The 21344-nt window shown below is 53.2% G+C and overlaps 1 protein-coding gene across 1 annotated transcript in view; it reads right to left on the bottom strand.

Annotated features, from left to right (window-relative positions):
• The window catches only part of Speg (striated muscle enriched protein kinase), a 55241-nt gene extending 34119 nt beyond the window's left edge, over positions 1-21122 (bottom strand). Inside the window, exons 1-6 of the mRNA XM_027397297.2 lie at positions 20729-21122; positions 11906-11995; positions 11487-11823; positions 7446-8749; positions 5518-5661; positions 4887-5069 (exon numbers count right to left, since the gene is read on the bottom strand). Coding sequence (XP_027253098.1) covers positions 4887-5069; positions 5518-5661; positions 7446-8749; positions 11487-11823; positions 11906-11995; positions 20729-21122 — 2452 coding nt within the window. The remainder of the gene's footprint in view (positions 1-4886; positions 5070-5517; positions 5662-7445; positions 8750-11486; positions 11824-11905; positions 11996-20728) is intronic.
• Between the last annotated feature and the right edge of the window lie 222 nt (positions 21123-21344).

The raw sequence follows: 21344 nt of genomic DNA, 5'->3' as shown, positions 1-21344 counted from the left end.
GAACTTCCAGGACGATTCTCCTTACTTTTTTTTTTTTTTTTTTTTTTTTTTTTTTTTTTTTTTTGAGACAGGGTTTCTCTGTCTTAGCTGTCTTGGAACTGGATTTGTAGACCAGGCTGACCTCAAATGCACAGAGATCAGCCTGCCTCTGCCTCCCAAGCACTGGGTTTAAAGGCTTGGGTGACAGAGGTGACAATGCTTCTCTCGTTCCTTCTACCTCATCCCCAAGCCTTGTGATCCACATAGTCCCTAATCTGTCTAGCAGGGCCTCCAGATATGGCTGCAAGGACCAAGATGTAGAAAGACACAGTTGTGTAGTCAGGGGCTTTGGCTTGGTAAGGAAGACTAGCCAGATACATTTGAGTCGATCAGTACGCAGGGGTGGAGACAAAGTGGCAAAGGAGGAGCCAATAAAGGCCCCAGAGATGAGGCTGAAGAGATGGCTCAGAGGTTAAGAGCACCAACTGCTCTTCCAAAGGTTCTGAGTTCAATTCCCAGCAACCACAATCACAACCATCCATTATGAGCTCTGGTGCCCTCTTCTGGTGTGCAGGTATACATGGAAGCAGAATGCTGTATACATAATAAATATATAAAATCTTAAAACAAAGGCCCCAGAGATGACTCTTGCTGGGAATGAGGGAAGAAGTGGTATTTAAATTAGAGTTTGCTTTAGAGAAATTAATTTAAAAAAAACTAAAACTAAAAACTACATGAGTTAGGAAGTGTAGGCTCAGAGGCCTGCCAGTTACCTGGGAACAGATGTGGGAGGCCAAATAAGAAAGGGGGCGGTGGCTGAAGAGATAGCTTAAGAGCACTGGCTTCTCTCCCAGAGAACCCGGGTTCAGGGTTCAATTCCCAGCAACCCACATAGCAGCTCACAACTGTATGTAATTCTAGTTCCAGAGGACCAGAAACACATGGCAAAGCACCAATACACATAAAATAAAAATAAATAAATAATAAGAAAGGGGACACAGAACTGGGTGTGGTGGCGTATCACTTTAATCCCAGCACTTGGGAGGCAGAGACAGGCAGATCTCTGTGTGTTGGAGGCCGGCCTGGTCTACAAAGTGAATTCCAGGACAGCCAGGGCTGTTACACAGAGACTGGTGAACAATTCTTTAGTCACATTTTTCTTTGGCTTGGAAAGGGAGCCAAAACTGGTGAATAAAGTGATAGATAAAAATGGAAAAAGATAAATGGAAAAGAAGGGGCGATAGTGTAACAGCAGGAACCCCCGGCTACCTTCCCCCACCATGAGGGACCTGTGCCCTGTTTGTCTAGAAGGTAGAGACCCAGTGTAGGGTCAAAAGGAGCCCCATATGGTTTGTGGGGAAGGAAGTATGGGCTGGGTACTAACCAGCACTTCCATGTGGTCAGGCCTTCACCTTTGCCCCCGTATGTACTGCCTGTGGAGGTTCTGTACAGGTACTTTTTGAAGTGGCTGCCACAGTGATCACCAGTGAAGAAGTTAGGGAAATAAGGGCTGGGCTTGGAGACAGGACTTGTGTCAGTGTGTTGGCATGACCATTTCCCCAGAACTCCCTGGGGCGAGAGAAACACTGCTGGGAATATTTCAGGTTCAGTTTTAAATGTATGAAACGTATGAAACACTGGTGAGAATTTCACATGATTAGCCTGACCCAGCCCGGCGAGGATTGGATTTCTCACATATGATTATGGTGGATTGCTCCGGGTCAGCTAAGCTGTTTGCATCCACACTAAATTAGGTCTCCATTCTTGTGACAGGTGGTGCGTGATAGATAAACTCCATTCTAAATAATACCCTCGGGGAGTCAGTCCACAGGTACCCCTGATGCTGACAGGCAGGAACAGGGAGGGAGGGCTGAGTCTGGCTGAGAAGACTCTGGTACTCTGCTCTCTCAAACGTTGTCCAGATCCCTACTTCACACAGCTTAGTTAAATGTGACTGTGTAATTAACAGTGAGTCAAGTACATAGGAAGCACTCAGTAAATACCAAATAGTGGCTGTTTTTATCAAACACACATGCGAATTTGTTACTTGAATAAGTAATTTCCATCACTGTATCACTTATTGTTAATAACATTCCCAGGCAGATTCCCAGGCTGCTGGCCTGGTTCAGGTTCTATGTAATCATATTCAGTATTTTTCATCTGTAAGATCAGAGTCACACACACACACATCTCCATCTATACACACCCATGCATGCATACAGCCTGAGAAAAGAGACACGAAGAGATTTGTAAAAAGCACATGACACTCTGCAAACAGAAGCAACTGTTTGGAGACAGGGCACCCAACATCAGTGAGTCCTCAACAGAGGCTTGTCTGACAGATGTGACAGCTATCCGACGCTTCACTTCACACTCCAGAGACCCCCTCCATCTACAATCAACTTGAGAGGGTGAGAGGGACTGGGGGCTCAGACAAGATAACCTTCACAGTAGCCCCTGATCCCCAGGCCAATGGCTGTATTCTCAAGTTGCCTGGATTAATGCAGTTCCCAAACAAGAACTGACATCTGTGGGTTTTAAAAGCAGGTCCTGATGGGATGGGTACCCCTGGAGTGCACTGGGAATCCAGCCTGGTTTCCATGGCACTGAGTGTAAGGGTGGGGAGGTAGGTCTCTCTTTCCACAAGACAGTGCTATTTCCCCCTACATACTCCCAATACCCAACAGCCAGACACCCTCCCAGCCCTTCCCAGTCAGTACCTACAGATACCTGGTCTGAGACCCCTTCTATTGCCAAACACCTTTGCCACCATTGGTTCTGCCTGCTCCAGCTACTCTCTCTGGGCCCCCTGGCCACCATCCAACCACTTTAGACCAAACAGTGCCTTGTAGGGTAAGAAAGTTAGCTTGGTCCATAACCAGTGCTGAATCTGGACCCACATGCCAGCCTCTTGGGCCCGGGAGCCAGTCTAATTTATGGGGGGGGGCTGCTGCATTGTTTGGTGTACCCTAATGACATAATGAAAATTTTCTGGTCCCCAGGATGAAGCAGGCACAGAGATGTCATGACAAGCTGAGGATCCAGGGGCTGGAGAAAGGGAGGATCTAGAAGACAGTGGCTTTGGAAGAGGAGGAGTCGAGTCCCCAAGACACAGACAGCATGAAGAAAAGGGCAAAGAAGGACAAGGCACTTTCCAGATCCTCGTGGAAAGCTGAGCTCATGTGCACAACATCACCCTCAAACGCTAACAACTAACATTTGTCTACAGCTTTACAGTTCATAAAGCTCATTCGCACATTCGCTTCCATCCGTGAGGACAGTATAATTATCTCTGCTTTACAAATGAGGGAACTGAAGCTCAGGAGATTCAACGTGGCAAACACAGAATTTCCAGGCAAGTGCTGACAGCTGCCGTGCCCCAAGCTGCTTTCCCAGCCTTAAAAGGCTCCCGGATGGCCACCAGCCAGTACTGGGGCACCTCACACCCCACCCCTTGCCAGCTCTCAGTCTAAGCCAGGTATTGACTGGAGTTCTGGAGCTAGGCCTGGGGCCCTAGGAGAGCTAGGAGCTGAGTCAGAAGCCAGATCCCAGAGGTGATGGAAGGCTGGAAGCACGAAGTGGAGGGGTGGGCATGATTCAGCATGGTAGGAGGGTGAGGAGAGAGGAGAGAGTACAAACAGCTCCAGGGAGGATGTGGAATGAAGGACCACGAGACGGGCATGCCACCAAAGGAACTAACGCGGCCCAAATGCCAATACCAGAGCCCACTAAGAACTCCTGAATTGGGAATGCATTGAGGGCTAAAGCTCTAGAACAGTGCATACATGGTTCTTCTGCTTGTCTCTGAAACACTGAATAGAAGAAAGGCACAAGACACAGTGTGCTGACTCCTGGCCTACTCCAGGACCCTGAAGTCTCAATGCAAGCATCCCAGAACACTGGCCTCTGAGCTCTGACCTCCCAGCTAGTTTTGATACCCATTCCCATTGGTAACATCCACCTCTGTGGGTCTCACCAGTACCTTTTCCTGATAGAACACTCTCCCCACCCCCTCCCTACCACCCAGGATCAGCACACTGTTAGACACAACCACCTAAATGAGTAGAACTTCCATGCACATAGCTACTGGTCCAGCCCTACCTGAACCAGAAAAATACTGGGCTGAAACCCAAAGGAAGTAGCCTGACACCAAGTGAGGGCCTTCATAAAATTAAACAAGGCAGCCTCAGGATGACCATCTCTCAATGGTACTCTCAGTTGTGGTCTCTGTAGGGCCTGAGATCCAACAGGAATGGACACAGCTTGTGGGCCCTTCTTTCTTACTTTGTGTTTTCTTCTTGTCCTGGAAAGAAATGACCCCAGAAGCTCTTGGTGCCTCTTAAATCCTTTGAACTAGGACATCTCAGAGACTCAAAGACAACTGGCCTATCCATAGACCCCATTAAGAGAATCACCTTGAAAAGATAGCATTCAGGCCGGGCGTTGGTGACGCACGCCTTTAATCCCAGCACTCGGGAGGCAGAGGCAGGCGGATCTCTGTGAGTTCGAGACCAGCCTGGTCTACAAGAGCTAGTTCCAGGACAGCCTCCAAAGCCACAGAGAAACCCTGTCTCGAAAAACCAAAAAAAAAGAAAAAAAAAAGAAAGAAAGAAAAAAGAAAAAAAAAGAAAAGGAAAAGAAAAGAAAAGATAGCATTTAAAGGATGTTCACAGATGAATTTCACCAACTTAGTGGATTTTTCTGGATTAGGGTGTCCTTTTCCTGAGAGTAGGACCACTTAAATTGCTTCCACCAGAGAGTCAAACCCAGCATAAGGAAGGATCATGCACACTGGGAAGCCAAGTGCTTGGTCACAAGTGCGGAGACTCTGAACCCACATTCTCAACGTTCACCAGGAAGCAACCACAGTTCACCCCAACCAGAACCCAATCTGGAAGGCTCCCTACCAGGTCTCACGGCCAGTGAGGAAGCACAGCTAGCCTGGCCCAGTTCATTGGTGGCAGTGGCTGTGTAGCTCCCAGCATCAGCCGCCCTGGCCTCCCTGAGCAGCAGAGTGTGACGCTCGCCTTCGGCTCGGATGAGAAGACGGCCCTCACTGTGCAATGTTGACCCATCCTTTTTCCAGGACACTGTGGGGAAGGAGGAAGAACCAGCTCATCATGTTAACAAAGGGTTTGCTGGGGAATAGCGTCCCTACCCACCATCTATATATATTTTCAACTTTTAAAATGAGATATGGTCCATGTAGCCCGGGCTCGCTATGCAGCTGGGATTATAGGTGCTCATTATGCAGTGCTATGGGCTAGGCAAGCACTCTACCAACTAGGGTACCTTCAGCTCTCCTCCCTCTGGGGAATTCTGAGGAATCTGCCCTCACTCCAGAGGTCCAGGCTGCCTTACCCCTGAGCTGGGGAGGTAGGGGACAATCTTCCAGAATACACCAGAGTTGGGGCAGTCCCATGGACTGACAATTTTCCTCTTCCACACCCTGCCATAGGAGGATTCCAGGAAACCTATCCTGACCCCATGCCACACAGCAGCACAACCTGCAGGCCTCCAGCGCCCCCCATGGCTCACCTTGGGGAGGGGGGTTGGCGGTGATGATGCACTTAAACAGCACATCAGCTCCTGGCGCCACCACCATGTTCTGCAGGGGTATCTCAAACACTGGTGCCTCCAGGGGTTCTTCTCCGGCGGATACATAGGAGTCATCTGAGGACTCTACCAGACACAGGAGCAGAGGCAGAGAGGGTAAGGGGACATGAGCCATGTGGGGGCATAGGGGGACATTTGTGGGGAGAGGGGATGCTGGCAGTACAGAATCCTAGAAAGCCAAAATCCTGCACAAGGAGTTTCTGGAAGGCAGCATCTGAAGGAAGCAAAGGTCTCTCTCTTGAATGTCCTAGACAAAGGAAGGGGGAAGCCAGAGCAGAGGTTCTTAGTCAGGGCAACAGAGAGTCTATTCCACTCACAACGGGTACCGGCTTCTGGAGGAGAGTGGGATGACGGGCAGTGGGTGTCTTCACACGGACTGGCCATTATGTCTGTCTTAGCAGATCTTTTGAAGTCACTCTGGGCACCACAGACTATCTAAGCACCAGTGGACAGAGAACAAGCCCCCTAAGACCTAAGTAGCAATACTAGGTTCACAGGGAAATGGGGGTGGGTGGGTGAGAGGGATAGTCAAATGTGTAAGGCCACCAGATTCCAAAGTGGCAGAGGGGTCATAGAAGATCAGCATTGATTATGTCCCTTCAGCAAACAGTAACACTATACCTACCTAACTGCCCACTGAGCATTGAGTACCAGGAATACAACGGGAAATAAGATACGATGCCTGCTTATAGGATACTATACACATAGAGAGATAAAAATCACTCTGCTGTGGTTCTCTCTAGGCACCTTCTAAATGTATGCTGGAGGTTGAACTCAGAGCCTCTCAGGGCAAATGTTTTTCCACTGAGCCATACCTCCAACCCCTCCCCTGGTGTTTTCTACTAACATTTTATCAGCTAGATAAAGGACAGCATAGGCAGCTGAAAGGGCGGTGAGGATCCCAGGGTGACTGTCTTTCTAACTGTATCACCTTCAGCAAAAGAGATCATCTCTCTGAGGCTCTGCTATGTTACGGGGAAGCTGAAGGTATGACATTGTGCAGCTGGCACGGAGACTGAAATGAAGTGACATCTCTATGGGCCCTCTTGACACAGCATCTGGGACAGCATGGTGGGAACACAGTCATGGCACTAAGTAGGATGAATGAGAGTCTACACATGTCTAAAGATTTGGAGGGGCTGATCTGGAAATGAAAAATAATTTTGATAGAGAAAATTACAAAGTGTTAAGTGCAATAAATAATACAGGTACTGGTAGGCCCTGGGACACTCTGGGGGAAAGTGAAGGGTGCTTTCCTCTGCTTCTCCGGGAACACGCCCTGAGTTGCTGTTAGAAACTTTCAGGGCTAGGGACAGTAGCATTCTATTGGTGTTGTTGCTCATCATCTATAGGAATCAATAAGGCAGGATGCAAGGATAAGACAGAGGAGGCTAGAAGATGAGTGTGCCTCAGACCTTTGTGGCCACAAAGGGTAAGGTGATGGAATGGGCATGGGGAGGAGGCAGTGGGACAGAGTAAAAGGTTAGGGAACTTCCAGTTTGGTTAATTTTTTTCCAGTAATTTTAGACTGTCTCGTCCCACAAACTGATGGGGGCTATGAGAACTCCTTAGGTTCCAGCCAGCGCCTCCTCCAGCCCCTCAGTCCCCCTGCCTAGAAGTTCGCTGGACCTTAAAGGATGTACAGCAGACGCCCGGGCTTCGCTCACATCTCTGTTCCACTGAGCACACTCACCTTCTCCCTCATCAATAGCAGATTCTAACACGGGACCTTTACTCCAACCCCTGTGTCAATGCTAGAAGCAGCAAACAAAACCTGTTTGCGCCAAACAGTCTTGCTGTTCCCCTAGCCCGCTCACCCATGCTGCTCTCAGCCCTCTCTGTGCTCTTACCGAGCTCAGGGGATGTAGGCCGAGCACGACGACCTTTGCCTTGACTGCGGGTCCCTCTGCGGTCCCAGGCCCCCCAGGGACCATCCTCCTCAGGTCCTCTGCGAAGCCTCTTCTCAGCCTCTGGCCCCGCTCTGTTCTTCTCCAAGGTTTGGGGCAGAGCAGAGCCCTCCACGCCCGGAGTGGCCCAGGGCAGAAAGCGCACTGCTTGTGCAGGGGGTTCCCGCTTCCGACCAGAAGGGGCTTTTGTCCTGCTTTCCGGGGGATCAGCGGTGGCGGACGGCACAGGGCTCCTGCACTCCTGGATGGCTCTGCTCCTGGTTAACGGGAACTGGTCCCGACGCTTAATCTCCTGCTGAGGGCCTTCCCCCAGTTCAGTCCTGCCCACCGGTCCTCGGCTCCGGGGCCTCCCAGGCTCGTCCCCAGATTTGCCCACCCCGCTGGGAGGAGGCTGCTGGGTGGCGGCCGGGCTCACCGCCCGTGAAGTCTTGGGTGTGGAGGGCCGGGAGAAGAGTGGGGGTTCGCCGGGCTCTCGAGGAGATGGGGCACGCTGCAGCGTGGCACGCAGGGACTCGTGCGAACGCACCAGTTCCTCCCGCGACGCAGATCTGCGGATGCGGCCCAGCTCCTGGGCGAAGCGGAGCTCGAGGTCCGAGGCTGCGTTGCGCTGTCGCGTGCGCTCGTCCAGCGAGGCCGCCTTCTGCTGGAACAGGCGACGCCGCTCTGCCACACTGCCCCGAGGTGACCGCAGCTCCTCCTGCGAGGCCCCTGGTGTGTCCCACGCCCCGCCGCCCTCGGACTTGGGCTGCTCCAGCGAGCGGGCCTTGCGCAGGGGCACCCAGGGCCGCAGGGGCGCTGGTGGAGAGTCGCTGCGCTCCAGGCTGCGTCGCCGCTCCTCGAAGAACTGCAGCTTATCCAGGATGCGGGAGCCGGCTCGCACAAGCCGGGGCGAGCGGCCCAGCGCTGACAGGCGACCCGAGGCCTCGCTCAGTGGCGTCTGGGGCCGGGACTCCACCGTGCCCGCCAGCGACGGCCCTGATGACTTAGACTTTTTCCCTCGCTTCTCTTCGGTGATGGTGTCCTCAGGCAGCGAGAGCTCCTGAGTACGCCGATGGGGTGAAGTGGGAGTAGCTGGGGGCTGGGCACTAGGTCCTGACAGAGCCCTCTTACCCACCCGAGGAGATGGTGGGGGAAGCAGCGCGGATTTGGAGGGAGGTGGAAGGGCAGGACGTGGACGAAGGGCATCACTGGCTGGCTGAGGCTGAAGGTCAGGCTCCTCTCTGCGCAATCCACTCTGAGGAATGCTGCTGTAGAACCAAGGCCGAGAGGGGTGGAGGACTCAGGGGGCCTTTCCTCCTAGACCCCTAGCTTGTAAGAGGGATTAGGCAGTGGGGCATGCTGGGCAGGCTTGGGGTGACACAGGCCAGATTTTCCTGTCCCACCCCCACCCCCACGAGGGCACAGCCAGAGCAGGTGCTGGGGAGAGGCCAACGGCTCATGCACTAGAAGACTGGGTTAATAACTGGGTCCAGATACAGACTCAGCCTCAGAGGTTCCGGCCAGCCCCCTCCCCCCAGCCCTGGAAGCTGGGACACAGCGAGAACTGAGCATGAGGGAGAGAAAAAGAAAGGACGATGAGGACCCAAAGATGAGATAGTGAGGGAAAACACGAGGGGTAGATAGGGAGGGGCTCCTCTCAGGAATGTGCCTGCTACTCATTCCTGCCCCAAGCTGGTCCCCACAGCAGCCCTGCCCAGTCTGGACAGGGCACTTGTCCTTCACAGTGGTCCCTAAAAAAAGGAACTGCCGCCTCACTAGGCATAGCCTTTAGAGATCAGTGTCCTATCCCTGTGGCATACTTTTTGATCAATGTACCCCTAGTGTAGGTCTCTCTACCTCCATGGGAAAAAAATCTGACTCCTTGGAAACCTTTCTGAGAGGACAGAAGTCCTCCTTTAGGGGCATACTCAGAAGTAGTCCTGCTTAGAAATAACTACCAAGTGGGGCCGCACAAAGAGTACGTGTGTGTGTGTGTGTGTGTGTGTGTGTGTGTGTGTGTGTGTGTTGGGGATGGGGAATGAGCAGTGAAGAAGCCCGTCAACCCAGTACCTCCTCATTAAATAGAAATTTGATCCCCAGGAGCTAGATCCCAGTTTCCCCCTTCTGTATGGGGAAATTTTAATTCTATTTAAATTAAATAGGTGGGATCCAGGAGCTAGATCCCAGTTTCCCCCCTCTGTATGGGGAAAGGTCACGTTACACATGAAGACTGGCAAGAAAAGGCATCTGAGAGCTCGTATCATACCTGACATACTAGAGCAGAAAACTCATGAGCAAGCTAACTCACTGAATAGTGTGTGCCGGGCATGAAGTAAGGCTTCACCTTCACTGACTTATCCAAAGTCTCACAAAAGACCCTCAATAGAGGGACTGATATTGTCCCTACTTACTGATAGATAAACTGAGGTTGATTCAAGGAGGGCCAGTGCCCTCCCAAGGTGACAGCTAGGAAGTGGTGTTAAGGATGAAAAGCAGCCTGATCCCTAAGCTTTTGCTCCCTTCCAACTGCCTGGGTTTCTGGGAACACGGAAAGGAGAAGAAATGGTACAATACCATCCAGGAGCATAAGTTCTATGTGAGCTTCAATGTAAGGATATTTTAGACTACCTGAGTCACCACCCACGCTGGAGACCCGCCCCTGCCTAGAAGAGGGGGAAGGGCTAAAGGAGAAAAGCCTCAGATGCCTGCCACAGTCTACTGTGAGGGAGGGGCGGCAGAGTCCTTAAGGAATGGTCTCAGGGAACTAGGTGAGGCCTGGAGAGAAATTGGGGACAGCAGAGCAGACCTCTTGCCAGGCAGCTCGCAGCTCTAGGCCACACTCTGTTCCATAGATATCACTAAGGAAATGGGTTCCTCTGAAGTTGCCATAGCAACTCCAGGCTCAGGCTGGGGCCTGGGAAAGAAAGGCAGGGAAGGAGTGCCTGATATCGCCAATAAGATAAGCCAAAGGAGCTCCCTAGGCCCCTGCCATGGACCTAGGCCTCTCCCCTGCCCATCACTAGCCACTCAAACCACACTCTTAAAAAACACACCAGGGCCCCTTGCTATCGTCCGTATCTACCCAGCACCCACACCCATCACAAATCAAGCCCCTCTTCGGTTACCCAAACACACACCATTACATCTAACGTCAGCCACTCCCCTCTTCTGCTATAGCACCCCCTCCTGTTTCTGTCATCCCCTAAATCTCCAAAAATGGCTTCAGTACCTCACCCCAACACCTCCGCTTGTCATTGCCCCCTACCAGGTCAGCCATGGACACATCCTCAGGTGTTGTCCATGAGAACATCCCATGCTCCCTGCCACTGTTACTCCAACCCTCCACCTCCACCCCAGCTCTGTATCCCCACCCGCTCCTCATCTCTCAGCCCCCGCCTCCCCCCCACCCACAACCTCCCGGTGTCCTCCACAGGCCCCCTGGCCTAGCTGCCCCTGACCACCTCGCTCTGCTCTCTTCTCTCTCCTGGGTGCTGTCTCGCTCCCTTGCTCTCTCCTGCTCTCCCGGGAGCTGCCGTGCAGAAAGGTTCTGTTCCTCCCAGAAAAAGGCCCACATGGGAACAGGAATGTGCAGAGAGATGAAAGGCAGCAGCTGCTGAGACAGCAGGCATGGAGGGGGCCCCTGAGGGGGGGGGGACCCTGGGACAACTGGAGCCTACATGGGCGAGGCGGGAGAGGGGCCCTGACAAACTGAAGCCCGGAGAGGAGAAGAGGAAGGGACAGAGGGGGTCCACACGACCATGAAGATGGCACGGTGAGCCTGCACAGGTGGGAGCAGGAGGCGGTGGGTGGTGATGGCAACGGAAGGAGTGGTGTGGAAAGAGAGTGTGTAGCCAGTGCTAGGAGTGGGAGCAGTGGGGAATGGAGTGCACAGAGATGGATGAGGCGGAGATTGGATGGAGGCTAACAGTGGAGCAGTGACGGGGCAGCACAAGGGACAGCATGGTGAGATGAGACAGTGTGGGCCCAGGTGAGGCCATTACTTACACGTGGATCGAGAGCGCCCGTCCTCTGTACAGACTGAACGCGCTGCCATACAGGTCACTGGCCACCGAAAGGCTATCCTCTGACCCCCAGCTTGCGCCCACCAGATTAGCTCTCGATGCCCGCACCAGCGGCTCCACCCCCAGGTGCCGTGGCCCGGCCCCGGTTGTCTGTGCTTGCCTTGGGCTGCCTGGGAGGGGGCGGGTGCCACCCCCGCTGCCCGCTTCCTGCTCCAGGACCGTCTGCCCGCTGCCCCACCAGCTCACTTGCTCCTCTGAGGTGCCAGTCACGGAGGTCGGGGGTGTGTCCAGAGAGGTGCCCACAAGGGTGTCAGAGCCCCCTAAAGAAAGGAGCACAGTGAGACAGAGGCACCCTTTGTGGGAAGCCAGTCTGCTTGCTCTTGGAGCACCCAGAAAGCTCACCCGTGGGGGTGCTGAAGGCCCTGTCATCTCGAAGCTCCAGGCGCTGGGTCCCTTGCACATCGCTGATGTCATCCTCAGCAGTCTCGGAGTCTGGAGAAGAAGGGGTCTGTGTGGGCAAGGACCTCCTCCCTATGCCTCCAACTCTTCCCTAGTCGCCTCCTGCCTCCCCCACAGCAAGTTCCATCTTAATCACAGGGAGAGCTTCCAGGACCCAATCTACTCTCTTTTGCTCCTGCCTCCCACGTGTCCAGCCTGGGATGCTTGAGGTAGCCCCTCCCATGATGATGGCCTGTGTCCATTTCTGGACCACTCACCCTTGAATGATAACCCTTTCCTCCATGGACCCCTTCAAATAAGTCACCCCCACCCACTTAATGGCTTACCAGGACCTCTTCCACCCTCTCCACATCCATAACACCTTAAGGTCTTGAATAGCGGCATCCCACATAACAAGGCCCTAAGTTCCAGGGTTCAAAAGTCTAGGTTCTGGTCCCCCCAGAACAAAGAGGAGTCACCTCAGAGTTGGACTGTCAAGGCACGCAACCAACAGCAGGACCAGGCTGTCCTGAACCCCAAGCCAGCCGGAAGGCATCAGGGTGTAACTGAGGCAGGGTGAGGAGAAGCCCAGACTGGGTAGGGGAAGGGAATGAGGGACTAGGGCAGCAGCCAGCTTCCTACCGTAACTTTGCTTTCTGCAGGAGCGGAAAACTTCGCTTCCATAGGAGCAGCAGGAGAGAGATGTGGACAGACAGTTATCAGAGTGTTTGTGGGATGGGGCATGGGAGGTAGGCATAACAGAGGGAGCATAAGGGTCCCTGGTGCCCAAAGGTACCAGAGATGTCCTGTGGGATTTGGACGGGAGATGCCCAGAATGTACCAACACTGGGGAGCCACATTCTTAGGGTGTCATCTCAAATGCCCAGTGATTCTGGTACCCTCAGCACTTACTGGTTCTCTCACTAGACACACACACACACACACACACACACACACACACACACACACAATTGTGCCCAGCCACAGACTCAGGTTTGCCTCCCTAGTGCTAGGCATCAGGCCCATCTTCTATTACAGGCTTTGCACTATACTTTGGCCCTTCCTTGCAAATGCACTGCCATCTGTCTGCATCGAGCAGTGGCAGCTACTTTCCTCGAGAACTTTTCTACTACTGAATGGTCCTCAAAAAATGCTGTGGTTAAGTTAGGAGCAAAGATCCCTGGGTATTTTTTCAACATCCCAGAGCCTATCATGTTCTGTGCCTCAGTTCCCCTTCAGGTACCATAACAAACAGGGGCCCTGTAGTCATTGCCAGAACATGGCAATGCTTCTCATTTTGGTGCCACAGATGGACAACAGAGAGCCGAGGCCCATGGTGGGTGTGCTAGGGAGCCCCTTCCCAAACACTGGGGCCTCTCTCAGCTGCAGAGAATAGTGGTCTTTCTTGGGGATGGATAGATGCGGAGGGGCTATCTCATGGGCTATCTTCAGGGCTGTGGTGCCTCATGAAGGGGCATAGAACAGAAGTGGCCATGGGCTACAGCAACCGGAAGTCCACGCACCATGGGTAAGTCGGCCAAAGGCCCGGCGGGAATGGCCGGTTTTCTGAAACAGAAAAGCCAGAACGAGTTGTTGAGAAGGAGGCTTGTTCCTGAGTCCATATACAGTTTATCCCAATCTGCTATTATCAAAGAGGAACTCAATTAAGGGCCAGGGCATAGAGACCAGAGCCATTAGGTTGCCCTAGTCATAATGGCTCAGCTCTCCTTCCTCCAGGCTATCCAGCTGGGCTTTGGGGAGGAGCCAGGGAAGAAAGGCTAGGAAACAGCAGGGCGGTGAAGCAAACCCTAGTACTTCCTAAGGGCTAGAGGCTCAGAGCCTGGGGTCAGAGCAGCACGCCCAGAGACACAAGGAAGGAGATACGGAAATCAGCATGACTGAGGGAAGATGGAGTGGGGGCGCTAGAATGAATAGAGATGGAGGGCAGAGGACCCAGATTACTGCTGCGGGGAAGGGCAGATACCTGGGATAGGTGTCAAGCAAGCAGGGTAAGGGCTGGCAAAGGATAAGGTCCCTCAAAGGCCAGCACCTCGCTAATGCAGGAAGGAGGCCCCAGTACGTAGAGGACAGGACAGAGCTTTGGGAAATTTATTGAGCTCAGCGCGCATCTCTGCGCTTTGCTTTCAGATCTCCGGAATACCGAAAGGCTGTGGAGTAGGGGGCCCAGGAAAAGCAGGGCGGGGACTGAGGCCAGGGCTGGATGCCGGTGAGATGGCAAAGAAGACAGTGTGCGCGGCGTGCTGAGACGGTGGCCGGGGCCTCCAGAGGTCGAGGGGTTTGGGGGTGATGGGGGTTTCTGCCCTTCAGCACGGGGAGGGGCCTGAGCTCTCCAGTCGCTGGCCAGTAAGCCCCTCCACCCCATGTGCCCGGCCCGTCGCCCTCCGCGGGGCTGGGGTGGGGCCAGCGCCACTCCAGCGCCCCCTCCCCTGGGCCCAGCCGCGGTGACCCGCCCTCCCTCGGGGCGCCCAGCCCTTCCTGCCCCCTCCCGGCGCCGCCCGCCCCCGGAGCCCTCACCTGGAAACGCTTCTTCACCCACAGCTTCTTCATGGCGGGGAGGGGGCCGGGCCGGCGGCCGGGCGAGGAGGGGACAGGCGGGGGCGGGGCGGAGTCGAGGCGGGGCCGGGGGCGAGCTGGGGAGCGGGCCGGAGCCGGCGCGGGTGGCGGAAGGAGCCGCCGGGCCTTGGAAGCCGGGGTGGGGGTAAGAAGAAGGCGGCTGCGCCCAGAGCCCGCCCCTCCTCCGCCAGCCTGAGCCCTACCTGGCGACCCTTCCTTTTGCAGCCCTTCTACCCACCCTGGGGCAGTACTCGTCTGCCTTCCACCTCCCCCGCGGAACACCTCTCGACACTGACAGCCAGCACCCCCACCCCACATCTGCCTTTCGGGCCCTGGGCACATGGGGAAACTGAGGCACAGAAAGGCGTGCAGTAGCCTCCAGTTCAGGCCACTTTCGTTGGTAGCGAGAGGAGGCCTCCACGCCGCATCCCCTTTCCTCCAGCAGGTTGGCTATGGAAGGTCATCAGCATCTTCTCTAGCGTAGTCCGCAAACATGCGCACACGCATACTGTCAGACAGCACCCCACTCACCTCCGAGCACAACGCCGGGTGGGGGCGCCTAGGTCATACTCAGCACAAAGATCCTTGGGTTGGGGCTATGTGCTGACTTGGACCCAGGCTCCTCAGGACAGTAAAAAAGGGATTTCCTCCTCTCTTGGGCTCGAATTTCTGGATGCTTCCCTCCCATCCATCCATCTACACCACACACACACACACACACACACACACACACACACACACACACACACACACACACACAACTGCGCAGGCTAAGGAGCTCATAAGTACCCTTAATAATCAAAGTCAACTTATATCTCACAAGAGTTTTGGTGTGTTCCCCCACTGCCCGTCCACCTTATTCAGCACAGCCAACGCATTGCCATCTCAAAAAAGTTGTACCTTCCCTTCTTAGTAATAATGTAGCTAGGTTTCATTAGCTTTTGCCAAGTGTCTGGCACTTTACAAATGCCAGTTCATTCAAAACAACCCCAGGAGCCTGAAACTCTTAGGAGTATTCCCATCCGCATTTAACTCACAAGTGGCTGAGGCTAAGAGAACTGTTACCACTACAGGTCTCCTTATCCCAGAATGCACCGGTGCGGTGCCAGTCCCCGGCTATGACTACAGTACTAATTATTAACATTTACTGCCTGCTTGGTCTACACTAGGCATGGTGCTGAGGACTCTGTGTGAGCAACTCATTTAGTCCCCATAAGGAGGAAGACAGAGGCACAAAGCAATTACTTGTCCCAGGTTGCAAGACTAATAAATTGAGGGAGCCTGGGTTCTCTGAGTACATTATTGACCATTATGCCATAAAGAACCACATGCTGGTTCGTCCATGTGTCTCCTGACCTTATTGCTTTAAAACCTTGGCACTGAAATAAATTCGGAGACAGACCCAATGAGTTTGGTTTAGTTTAGTGTGAGACAACACACTCACATTCAACTGCTGACAATGGTACCTCCCTCATTTTTTTTTTTTTTTGTTTCTACCTGACTCCTGTAGTTGTTTACATTTGAGATACATTATTATTATTATTATTATTATTATTATTATTATTATTATGCTTTGTTTTGTTTTGAGGCAGGGTCTCACTTTATAGCCCTGGCAGGCCTGGATCTCACTATGTAGACCAGGCTGGCCTCAAACTCAGCCTCTCATGTGCTGGGATTAAAGGCATGTACCATCATACCTGGGGGGCTTAAAATCCTGCCTCCTACATTCTGGCTACATATAGGTATTCTTGTTTCTCAGACAAGCGGCTAACGGTACACTTGGGAACCCGTGTAGAAATGTGCATTGAGAGGGCACACTTGTCTGTCCATAGTAGTTCCAGCCAGAGGACCCTGAACACCCCCAAATACACAATCTCACAGATGGAGGAGCTGAGTGGACAGAGGGGGTAACATGAACCCCTGTTCCCCAGGAGAATCCGAGGGGCTGGCACATTCCATAGCAAAAATAACCAATGGGCAGAAGGCGTGAGTGATGGGACAGCTGGGCTTGAAGAGTGACTGGCAGGATTTTGTGTTCCTGCCTTGAGTCTGCAGCAACCTGAAGGACTGGCCTGGCTGGGGAGGGATCACTCGAAGCAAGAACCCCGCCCCCATTTTTTTTTTCCTTCATGGCAGAGCATCTGTGCTACTCTGCTCCTTCCCCATTTCAGCCCTGCCAGCATTCCCTTTAGCCCCCCAAACTCTTAAAAGATCATGCCTGCCTTGTCCTCCTGGCAGACCTTCCTCTGAGCCATGGGCATCCCTTTTTTCCTCCACCTTCCTTCCTTGCCACTGTTCAGCTTCTCTCTTTCTCTTCCTCCAACCCTGCTCTGTTGCTCCCCTACTGTACAGGGGATGGTGCCTCATTTTGTCGGTTTCTCCTTGCTTTTGGTCATAGCTTTGGTTCTACACACACACACACACACACACACACACACACACACCCTGTTATGTACCCTAAGCACTCAAAATGGTGGAAAACTGGTACAGAGGAGACACCCCGTAAGCACAGGAGTGAGTTGCAGGTGAGCAATAGATAAGGCACAGTAGGGAACTGGTGGTGAATCTTCTAGAACAGCCCCCTTCATCCAGCCTTTCCTTCCTCTCTCCTGCCCCAGCTCATTCCCAAAAAAACTGTTGGAGAAGTGACTATCCACCGTTCTGCTCTAATCAGCAAAGTGGGGGAGGTTTCTCTGCTCTTCTTTTCCCTTTTCCCTCGGAACCTCCCAGGGTTCCTCTGTGATTCCACTCTGGCCCCTCCTCCTCCCTCTGATTGGCACTTGCTGTGCTATGCACACATGGATGGTGACACTCTTTTCCCATTTCCAATTCCGCAGTAGTTTCTTATGGCTTTTTATACAGACTGTCCAAGTCCAGGTGGAAAAGATGGTGGCTATAGAACAGTCCTTCCTGGGGGGGGGGGGCTCTGCTGTATTCCTCTCCTTTCCTGGCCTAACCTGTCCCTCATTCTATCTAACCTCTCTTTCATGCCTTCAAGTACCCTGGATGGTTTTTTGCCATCCATTAACCACTGGCCTTTCTGATTAACACCAATATCTATAAAGTTCCAACTAACACATACCAGCTCCCCCTGTTTGCCCCTTCTCTCAGCTTCTCTGTACCCCCTTGCCCTGCAGTGCAAGAAGGCTTCCTCCTAAACCACACATGCACCGTGATCTGAGTGCACCACTAGACTTGTTCTGGTCACTTGCTGAGGAGCCATGTAAGGATGGAAGCCAGGTATTTCTAAAGAGAATGCTCACCTGTGTTAGAGGTGGGTTGGAGGAGGAGTGGGCTATTGTCAGGAGAAAGGTAGTCCTCACCTTTCTTTCTGTGGCTGGGCAATGAGGACCAGACTCAAAGTCCCAGCTTTCCAGACCTAACCCTGCTACCTCAGTCCTGGCTGTTTTATATATTAATAAAGTCCAATAATAACCAGAGATTATTAATCAAATAATTAAATGAGATAGCATGCCTTAATACATGTTAAGGATTTTACCAGCATCCCAAATTTCTGACACTCCACCTTCTTTATTTCCTATTGCAACACTCTAAACCTATTGCCTTTACCACCTGAGTTTTCCCATTCTACAAAACTCTCACCCTGCAGCAGACTTGTTTTCCAGGGTCTTGCCAAGACCCTTCCATCCTGAACTAACATCCCAGGCTTCTAGAGTGCCAGGAGCCTTCAGATCGCCCTGTCTCATCCAGCCAGAAAGCAGTCATGGCCAGGAAACTGCTCCTTCCTTCTGTAGCCAGGTCCCTGCTTGGCTTCCTCAGGTTCCTGGAATGTTTCTGCTGTTGATTCCAAATAAGAGCGTTTTCTTTGAAGTCTGAGTGATGCTGAGCTGTTGGCTCAGCTTCCCTGGACCAGGAGCTGTCACTGAGCAGGGATGTGAGGGATGGTTAATAGAAGGGGCAGAAGCCAGACTCATCTAGTTAACCCTCCAACAATCACCAAAGTCACCCCCACCCAGCAGAACTTTTTGCCACTTTGTATCTGTACATCTGGGTATGTGCTCAAAGGTGACATGCTTCCGCTCAGTCCCTTCCTCCCATCTAATGTGAATGTCGGAGGCCTTAAACCCAGGTCCGCAGCTCTCAAGGCCTTTCTTCACTCCAGTCCCCACTGTTCACCAAGACAGCCAGGAGACTGTACCCCTATGTCTAGGTATGTCCAGTCCAGGCTTATCTCTGCCCAGTATACCACCCTGATTCAAAAGCAGCAAGGAAACAGCCCTGCTGCGGGTTAGAGGTAACCTGTCTTCACAGGTGACAAGCCAGGCCAACTGATTAGTAGCGAATTCTAAGACACTGAACAATCTCTCTTTCTCTCTCTTTCCCTCCCACAGAATGTCTTGAGTAGTAGAAAGGCCCCCAAGATCACCAGGATGGAACAGGATTGCAGTCCTGGTACATCATAACCAGCCCTTACGCCGTGTAGACCTCCTTCCTCTCTTGCCCACACTGTTCTTACCTGTCCAAGGAAGCATTCGGAGCATCAGTTCTCTGTGGACCTGTCCAACATCTAACAAGCATTATGACCACCACTCTCTTCCTCTGCCTTCCCTTTTCCTGATCTCATCTCTCTCTCTCCTCCCAGGTGCATTCTTATTAATTTATCTACCTTAATCTTTGAGTTACAGTCCGTTTTCAGCTTCTTTTACTCCCGACTATAGGTAAATAAAAACTGCAAGAATCTACTCCTTCAGCTCAGAATTCTTCCAGAGCATGCTCCAGCCCCTAGACCCAGGTTAAGGAAGTCTATACTGGCAGCTTGTAGGCCAATTGGAAGCCACCCTTGGCCTTCTGTAGGCCAGGTCTGGCCACTGTGACCACAAGAAGACTCTAGGAAATGGGCAGTGTGAAGCTAGGGAGAGAGGACACACACACACACACACACACAGAGAGAGAGAGAGAGAGAGGGGGGGAGAGAGAGAGAGAGAGAGAGAGAGAGAGAGAGAGAGAGAGAGAGACTCTTCCAACACCTGACTGTACTTTGGATTCCAGCCTTCTTTCCCCTCCACCTGCTGGGGTCTTTCCTCTCTGGACTTCCTCTCCAGGTCCCAAAGACCTGATCCTGACCACACCATCCTTGTCCCAGTGTTGATCTTCAATAGAGAAGGTCCTCTACCATCGAGTGGAATGAGATGTCTCTCAGCAAATGACCAAAGCAGTGACACTTGCCCTCTGCCCCCAGCCCTTTGCATCTCTACCAAATGAAACCTACTCCTCAGAATTCCATTTTTCAAAGCTTTGTAGGTCCAAGACTGTCTTTGGTTTAGAGAACTGTTTGGCTCAGAAACTGAAACCCCCAAATTGACCCAAGGACTATCAACCTGGCCTGACACCCCCCACCAGCTACAACAGGACCATACTACAGGACTGAGTGAGGCTTCTGCTCCTCTCCTCTCCAGGCCTCAGTACCTCATCCTAGAACTCTGCCCTCACAATAGCAAGGACATCGGTCCAAAGCATGTCACCTGGACACTCACCTGGGAACCTTAGTAGTTATATGTTCCACAGGCTTTCAATACCATCTCCGTCTACCCTCATTCTGCATATTTGTATTAACACCCCAGAGTCCGGAGCCTCCCACAACTCACAAATGCCTGAGACACACACATCACAGGCAGACATGCAATGCACACGGATTCCCAAGCAGCCACTTCTCATGTCTAGCCTCAGTTCCATCTGCTGAGGCGCTGGACCCTATTCATACACATCTGACCCCTTCCACCTTGCCTGATCCTGACCACACCATCCTTGTCCCAGAGTTGATCTTCAATAGAGAAGGTCTGGCCATCCTCCTCCCATGGCCCCTTCAGAAGCACACACACACACACATCTGTGAGGGGCTGGTCACCAGGTCTCAAGTCTGTCATTGGAGCAGAAGAGGGCAATTCTCCCACAGGAGGTTTCTCTCTACTAGGTTAGAAGAGCTTTCATACTATCATCCAAGAGGTCTGTGTGGGTCTCAGGCTAGGCCCATTAGCTGCTGACCCTTGACCTCTGACCTCCATGTGGGAATCCTCTCTACCTTGACATACTTTCCCTGCCTTTCCCTGTTGACCTGCCCTTCATTGGGCACAGCTGAGAAAACTGGACACCTGGGAAGGTGGTGAGGGACTGCAACCTGCATTGCATGGCCTGGGCCGCTGTCTCTACCCCTGTGCCCCCAGCCCTGCCAGGCAGGCCCCACCTCTGCATTACCTCTGACCTCCAGCACAGTGAGCACAGCCTCGCAGGAGGCCTGGCCACGCTCATTCTGGGCGCTGCAGCTGTACACGCCGGCGTCCTGTGCCCCGCAGCTCCGCAGCCACAGGCAGCTGGGCTCTGGGGCCGGTGTGGGCAGGAGCTGCCCATCCCGGAACCAGCTGAGGCTAGGCTGAGGTGTCCCACTCACTACCACCCGCAGCCGCACATCACTGCCCGCACACACCGCCGCGTTCTTCAGGGGCCGCAGGAAGACCGGCGCCCCGGCCCCTGCCCCGGTGGGGAGGACCCCTCTGCCGGCCCCCACCTTGGCTCTCTTCGGGGGCACCCCGGGGCTGGGAGGTGCCCTCGTGCCGGCGTCCTCGCCTCGCGTGCCCCGGCCCTTCTGCATGGCCTCTGTGAGCTGGACTAGACGGGCAGGGGACGCTAGAACTGGGTGGCCAGGGGGACGCCCCGGGGGGTATGGTGCCTTAAGAGATGGGTCCTATGGGGCCGGCGGTCGGCCTTCCTGCTGCCCGCCCGCCTGCAGCCTGTGCTACCCAGAAGGTCACCAGGGCCGCCCGCGGTTGCGCCTCGGGGACTATTTTTAGGCCCCCCAGCTCGGGTTGCGAAT

The sequence above is a fragment of the Cricetulus griseus genome, chromosome 2 (assembly GCF_003668045.3).
Source record: "Cricetulus griseus strain 17A/GY chromosome 2, alternate assembly CriGri-PICRH-1.0, whole genome shotgun sequence".
NCBI lineage: Eukaryota > Metazoa > Chordata > Mammalia > Rodentia > Cricetidae > Cricetulus > Cricetulus griseus.
The sequence above is the reverse complement of the archived record's forward strand: the minus strand, read 5'-3'. Positions and strand labels throughout refer to the sequence as shown.